Source organism: Sinocyclocheilus grahami, unplaced genomic scaffold (assembly GCF_001515645.1).
Source record: "Sinocyclocheilus grahami isolate Dianchi unplaced genomic scaffold, SAMN03320097.WGS_v1.1 scaffold2728.1, whole genome shotgun sequence".
Taxonomy (NCBI): Eukaryota; Metazoa; Chordata; class Actinopteri; order Cypriniformes; family Cyprinidae; genus Sinocyclocheilus; species Sinocyclocheilus grahami.
Window position 1 is genome coordinate 27044 of NW_015507906.1, and position 7582 is coordinate 34625.

The window sequence follows — 7582 nt, forward strand, 5'->3', positions numbered from 1 at the left end:
GAAAGGTTATTAAGAGCCTCTGTGATTCACCAGCCAAATAGAGTCTCTCTCTCCTTTCACGTTCACTTAGGCTCTTAAATGGCTCTGAAAGATTTCCACACAGTGCAGGTCACCACTAAATTACACCTTATTGATAAGCTGCCAAGCTCACACCTGCCATCACTTTTCATATTTAGCATTGCATAACTTGTTTGGTGAAATAATTGCTAAGATTTATTGATTATATCTATATAAAAACATCTTCCTTCTCCTCTGTTATCTTTTGACGTGTGTCCATGCCTTTGGCTTTTACACACTAGAAAAAATCTGTATGTGTTTAAGTTGGTGTGACAAAGTTGCATTATGCATTGGCTCTGAAACATAGATTTTATTCAAACAAACAATTAAAAATAGTGATATCTGCTAAAGTACAATTAAAAGCAGATTCGCACACATCCGCAAAACATTCTTTCCAATGACACATAGCCTTGAAAAACATAGTCAGTTAGAGCTATCATCGTTGTTAAACGACAAATATAATCGCTTTTATTTTCTTATATACAGTTTAGATATGATGAAGAATACGTGAAAGACGGGGGGAAAAAATAAATATGAAGGAGTAAAAAAGAATAAGTCAAAAGGAAACGCTTCGCGGTGAGAAATTAACACGACGTGAAAGTTTTCCAGAAGAAGTTCTTGCATCCGGCTTTGCGCTCGCGAGGTGCCAGCATGGGACCGGCAGCGCGCTCGAGCTCCAGACGGACGTCATCTTTCTCCACAGCGCGGGACAGATCCTCGGGCTCCAGCGCCTCGTTTTCTGCTTGCACGAGGTCCGAGAGCAAGTCTGCAAGTGTGTATCTGGCGAGCTCCTGAAGAAATTAAGAGAGAGGGGGACTTTAGTATGTTTGCATACTTGTTGCCGAAGGTGCGTTGGATAATGTGGACACTCTCAGAAAAAAGGTACAAAGCTGTCACTGGGTTGGGACCCTAGGGCAGTGAATCTCAACCTTTTGGCGTACCGGACCCCAGTCCAATTCAGAACCATCCTCAAGGACCCCCAGAACAAAATTGACTCATCTATGTATGTCTTTGTGAGGACCAAATGTAGTCAAGTATAATTCAAGTTAGTTGACCATATCATCATGGCCATATTATCAGCTATATTGGATTTTTCTTTCATGGGAACATGTCAAAATATACAAACTGTATACAAAAAGTCATACTTTATACGGACCCCCTGGCCTTACGTCAAGGACCACTAGGGGTCCACGGACCCCTGGTTGAGAAACACTGCACTAATTCATTACATTCCAACAAAAATGGTGTAGTTACACTGTAAAGGGTCCAGACTATCCAATGCAGTGAAATATTTAGTCCATAACACATTTATATGTTGATAAACATCCACGCAATGTAGTAGTAGCATTTCAAATTAGCCGACGGAGCGATCAGGTCTTTGGTGCATCCTAAATTATAGCTTGTTTTCTTTTTTCTTTTCTTTTTTATTATAGCTTGTTTTCTCATATAAACAGAACAGAATCATTGACATCAAAATGGCCGCTGACCTCTGCCCTTTTGATTGACACCTTATTTGAACCAATAGCTGTCAAGGTGTCAACAAGCAGCGATCGCCAACTAGCTTCCAGGATGAAGGATGATGCAGCCTCTCTTTGATGGACAGTAGATCGATCCAATTGCATCAGAGTTTGCAAATGACTGTCGTTTCTGATAGCCAATGAACTTCTGAAAAGATTAATATGCGGTTTTGGTGGGAGAGTTCAACATATCATGCTCAGAAGTCTGTGCGCAAAGGATTATAGGGACTTTGTGCGTCCGTGCGTAAAGAGTGCTCTGGGAGAGTTTACGGGTGAATGATGGTTTGAGGTTAAAAATACCAAAGAGAACGTGAAAAAAACAACTTGTTTGCTCTAAGTTGTTGTTGAACAATGTGTTTGGCCGGACAATAAAAGTGTTTTTAATGGAGAGAGCGATGTTTCATCCTTTGACTCAGAAGCAGAGGATCTGTTTTTGGATGGAGTTGTCACTCTCAACTAGAAAGTGTTTTATTATATTATATAATTATATATATTATACATATTTTACTGTATATATTGAGGTATGTGTTTGTTTTGAGGTGGTCCTGCTAACTTCTGTTGTGTGTGTTGCTTTTTTTTATATCACAGACAATCATCTGACATTGAATCGAGTGAAGTCTGGGAGCCAGTCAGCAAAAAAGCCATATATTGAGGGACATGATGACAGCACCTCTGAAAAAAAATCGTAAAAAACACTATATTGTGTTTATGCTTCAGTTACTATGTGTCAGCAATTATTGACAGTGAATCTGGATAAGAAATTGAATAGGTCTAAGTGTAAGCTTTCATTAGAGCCCACAATTATGACTGTACATTAAAGCATTCAAGAATTGCAGCATTTTATGTCGTTGGTTACAAAGGGTCATTTGGAGTCTCCAAGTGGCCTTTTTTGGGAAGCGCCTAGACATAAATTTAGATAAACATGTGTAAAACACTCATTTTCAAAGATATTGTTATCAAATTTGAAATTTGGCTTGGTAAGGCTTTGTTCTGTGATCCCATTGTATTGTCCAGCTAATAGCTCCCAGCTATAGTCATCTTCAGGCATCTGTTTAACATTGAATGGATTGAAGTCTGGGAGCCAGTCAGCAAAAAGCCATATATTGAGGGACATGATGACAGCACCTCTGAAAAAAAATCGTAAAAAACACTATATTGTGTTTATGCTTCAGTTACTATGTGTCAGCAATTATTGACAGTGAATCTGGATAAGAAATTGAATAGGTCTAAGTGTAAGCTTTCATTAGAGCCCACAATTATGACTGTACATTAAAGCATTCAAGAATTGCAGCATTTTATGTCGTTGGTTACAAAGGGTCATTTGGAGTCTCCAAGTGGCCTTTTTTGGGAAGCGCCTAGACATAAATTTAGATAAACATGTGTAAAACACTCATTTTCTAAGATATTGTTATCCCATTGTATTGTCCAGCTAATAGCTCCCAACTATAGTCATCTGCAGGCATCTGTTTACAAAAAAAAATGTAGGCGGATTCTTTTTCAGTGTGTTCAAAGTTCTATTACTAAATACCAATATGACTTACACACCTCAGAGTGTCACCTTTCAAAAGAGACCAAAACCATGCATATACTCCAAATGGTTCAAGAACAGCATGCGATTTACTTTGGGTATGCCTTTTTTAGGCATTTTAGGCAAATTTTACAGGAATTTTAATTAAAATAAATGTTATCAAAATAAACTGAAAATAAAACAAACTTGGCTAAAGTCAATATTTTGAAAAAGTACTTTGAACTGTTATATGATGTAAAACATTGATTTTAGCTAAAGTATTTGTATCAGTTCTGGGTGCCTTCTGCCCCATGCTGGTGAAAGCTCTGGTGTCCCCAGTTAAAGCAGAAAGAAAATCAAAACACCTCACAGAAGAATAAAGGAACTATTAAATTACACAGAGAGCTGAAAGAGAGACGTAACGGAATATTTTAGGTGATTGCACTCCATTCTGACCTGTGAGTTTGCTGTAGTGTTCCATGTCTAAGTTTTCCACATTTGCACGTAAGTCTGGAAACTCTCTAGCAGCCCACAAGGCCTCTGCAATCCTAATACAAAAAGAAAACCCATGTTCTGCTTGACAAATTAAATAATGCTAAAATACAAAATGGCAGAGAAAACTCACTTTTCTTCAATGATATAGCATATCTTGTGCTTGTAGGCCTTACGATGCAGTGTGTATCGGGTGTGAAACATGTCATAAACATTATCTGCCACCTGTGAGAGAAATAAACGATGAACTTGAACAGACTACCCCACAAAAGCTGTTTATGATTAAGAAGACAATTCACTGGTTCTATATAACATGAATAATATTATCATTGTGTTGTCTGAAATTTTATTTAATACTTATTCTTTACTGTACATTTTACAGTATAGTCACATAGAAAGCTGTTATTTTAAAGTGTAATAACATTTCACAATATTACTGTTTTTACAATTATGTTAATGTTTTGACTGGTGTACATAAAAAAAAGTACCTATTGTTATGTAGGGAATCATATACCTTGTCTCTGAAGCAGATGTGTCGTTCGCTGTCCTCTTCACCCCTGTTCACTTCACACACTCGTACAAACTCAAGCAGGCGTTCATAGTCAAAGTTGTTTGGGATGCCAAGCTTATGACAGTCTCTGCAAAATAACAGAAATGTCCACATCCATAAATTTAAATAAATAAATCAAAACATCAGTTTCAGGGGTTAAAGCAAAAAAAAAAAATATATATATATATATATTCCTCAGCCAAACCACATTCCACAGTCATACCTGTCACACACCCAGTTTAAGAGCATTTTTTCTTCTTGTAATTAGGAGCGCTTGCCCTCATAATTTAAACAATTTAGGAGCACCTTCTGATCAATAATACAAAATTCTGATCAAAAATTAGCCTTCCTAATACGAGCTGACATTTTTACTCAAAGTGATTTACAGGGGCATTTTGTAAGACCTTTGTAATGGCATTTTTTCTAATTTTATTAACTGTATGCAGTGTTTCCTCTAGGAGTTTTTTCCTAGTATGGTGGCAGGACTATTTCCCATGGACCACACCCCCTCCCCTCCTCACCCAAGAATCATGTGCACTCAGAGTTTAATTTATTTGAACTAAAAAAGACAAGTAAATAATAAAATAAGAACAAATAAATTAATGACAATCAATAGCACAAACAAAAACAATAACAAGATACAAATTAAATAAACAGTACATTAATTTTTCAGAATTTTTACAACATTGACGCTGATATTTTCCTGTTTATTAATGTGAAGCTTTACTATATTCAAATCATTATAATTATTATTTGTGGGGGGTCCATGGGCAAGTCATTTGAAGCTGAAACTATTGTGTATAAAGGTGTTTCATATAGGCCTATTGTAAGTATTTTTATAGCGATAGAGCAAGAAAGGTGTAAACAGAATCTCATTCAATCTTAGCAAGTCACACAAATGAACTACACAATCATAATAATGTTATTATTAATAAGCAGTATTAGCATTTTTAAAATGCTATTAAATTCACCGTGCAAGATAGTCCCATTTGCGGACATCAACACCGTTCAATTGATTTACCACAATCTCATACAGGAAAGGTTTGTTTCTGGCTCTCTCTTCATGCTGAAAGATTGAAAATACTTTAATAAACTTAAACATTGTATAACATAGTGTAAATTTGTAGCAATGGCAGATTACAGGAGCTTTAACCTGACTATCTGAAGCCTGCACCCCCTTGATTAGTTCCTCGATAAAGGGAAGGTCTTCTTCTGGATTCATGTGATTTCTTGTCATCTCCTCTCCCAGTCCGCTGTTGTTCACAATATGCCGAAGCATCTGAACTGAGGCATCCTCATGCTATGAGAATCAGAACAATCAGACATACATATGCAGATGAATGATTTGCTTTACATATTACATTCATATTAGGCCTAAGTATACCTAGTAGCCTAACACAGAATTTGAAAAATAATTTGTATCATGTTAAATACTGTACACCGTCAAATCCTGAGTGTTAAAGTAACACTGAAGCAATGTTAAAGTTAATGAGATAATTCTGTGATTAATTAAGTGCTGATTGATCATTAGTGATGAACAGCTGCTGTTAACAAGCAGAATCACTGAAGAAAAGAGAAACACAAGAACTACAACTGACTTCAGCCACAGCCTTAGAAGAAATCAACTGAAATAAAATATATTTTTTATATTTAAAGAATTTGCCGCTGATGATTCAAACGTGATTTTTGGGCAGTGTAGAGTAGCACTTGTTGATCGTAATTTTTCCGATCACAATTGCAGACATGGTTTTATGTTTGCGCAGCGCAACGCAACGTGTAAAAAGACAGTATAAGTTTTTATAATCCATAATTATGTCCCCACTGGATGCAACAAATGCCTCGTTTATAATGGGTTTTAATGGTTTTGTCTTGTTGCTCCAGCCGGACAGGGCATCACAGCATGAAATGATTTTATCATAAGTTCCTTGCCATCACATATGTGCTTTATAAACACAATTATAACAGCCAAAGAGAAACTTATATTAAAAATCCACTGGACATCTAGCAGAGAGAAATATAAGTAAATTAAATTAACATTAATAATTTCAAACTAATACACAAAAACATACACAAATAAATTTTTCCATCTCTACACACTGCTAAATATGTGAATTTAAAGGTACTGGAATTAATTGCACAAGTTAAGTAGAAAATTCTGACACTTACTATTGGCTCTAGGCATGAACTTGTCCTCAAACAAATGAGAGAATGGACCATGCCCTTAAAGAAACAATAATAACAGCTAACATATAATAACATATATATAATATATATATTTTTTTTTTACATGGGTGACATTTGACTCTTGAGTCAGGGGGGGCAAGAAAAAAAAAAGTATATATATATATTTTTTTCTTCTGATGTAAGCATCAAAACAATGCCCTACCGTATTGCAACGCATCAAAGCAATATTTTTTTTTTACATGGGTGACATTTGACTCTTGAGTCAGGGGGGGGGCAAGAAAAAAAAAGTATATATATATATATATTTTTTCTTCTGATGTAAGCATCAAAACAATGCCCTACCGTATTGCAACGCATCAAAGCAGTCAATCCAACACAGTCAAGAATAACTTAAAGAGGTTGCCACTGTTTAGTAAACTGTGGACTAGCTTTGGCTCTTCCTGCTGACTTGAATGGTGATGCTTCCCGTTTGTCAGTTGATGGCCTTTCATTTTTAACCAGAAATGTGCACGCTGCTTCTCTGATGTTCACTGAAGTTTTCTGTGTCTTCTTCCCATGTCACTTGACATGTTTCCGTTTTGAATCGTTGTTACCAAAGGTGAGACACGTGAGGAAAATATAACCGATCAGCTGTGGGACTATATTCTGTCATAAATCGCATACCTTCCATTGCTGAATTTCCTACCGTCCATTACTGGGAATGAAGTTAAATTACTGGTTGATATATCCTGATCTGAATAAAGTTTACACACACTTTTGGTCTGTGAATTAGATCTCGCTCGGGAAGCGCGCTGTCTGTGGAGGTTTGGCCAGGATCGGTTCCAGAATTAAATCAACTTATTTATGTTCTGTCCATTACCAATCACTGCTATTTCGAGAGTGAATCCCGCACAAGTATGTGGATGTCATTCCCAAAACTTTGCAGGGTGTCCAAAAAATGAAACTTTTATCAAAATCCGGATTGGATTATACCCTAGAAAGTGCTCCCTTTATCACTAAAAAGCATCTCTCATCTTCGTTAATCACAATCTTACAAAGTTCTGTTATAATCAACGAAGCTCTCTAAACAGCACAATGAATCTCTTATTTACATCACATCTGCACTTAGTCATGAGCAGTGGCGTAGCAAGAATTTTATTTTTGGGCGGGCCTGGGAAAAAGTGAGCGGGCACTAATGGAGGGAGTCCAGTAGTGTAGCCTATAGCACAAAACTCAACCGGGACTGGTTATGTCGCAATATTGTAAATATTTGTTTTAAACCAGGAAGGCGAGCCA

The 7582-nt window shown here is 36.6% G+C and overlaps 1 protein-coding gene across 1 annotated transcript in view; it reads right to left on the bottom strand.

The window, feature by feature from the left end:
* LOC107575565 (deoxynucleoside triphosphate triphosphohydrolase SAMHD1-like) overlaps positions 1 to 6342 on the bottom strand; it is an 18853-nt gene extending 12511 nt beyond the window's left edge. The window contains exons 1-7 of the mRNA XM_016261921.1: positions 6290 to 6342; positions 6113 to 6124; positions 5277 to 5425; positions 5095 to 5189; positions 4088 to 4211; positions 3707 to 3798; positions 3538 to 3629 (exon numbers count right to left, since the gene is read on the bottom strand). Of these exons, the coding sequence (XP_016117407.1) occupies positions 3538 to 3629; positions 3707 to 3798; positions 4088 to 4211; positions 5095 to 5189; positions 5277 to 5425; positions 6113 to 6124; positions 6290 to 6305 (580 nt within the window). The 5' untranslated portion in view covers positions 6306 to 6342. The remainder of the gene's footprint in view (positions 1 to 3537; positions 3630 to 3706; positions 3799 to 4087; positions 4212 to 5094; positions 5190 to 5276; positions 5426 to 6112; positions 6125 to 6289) is intronic.
* Between the last annotated feature and the right edge of the window lie 1240 nt (positions 6343 to 7582).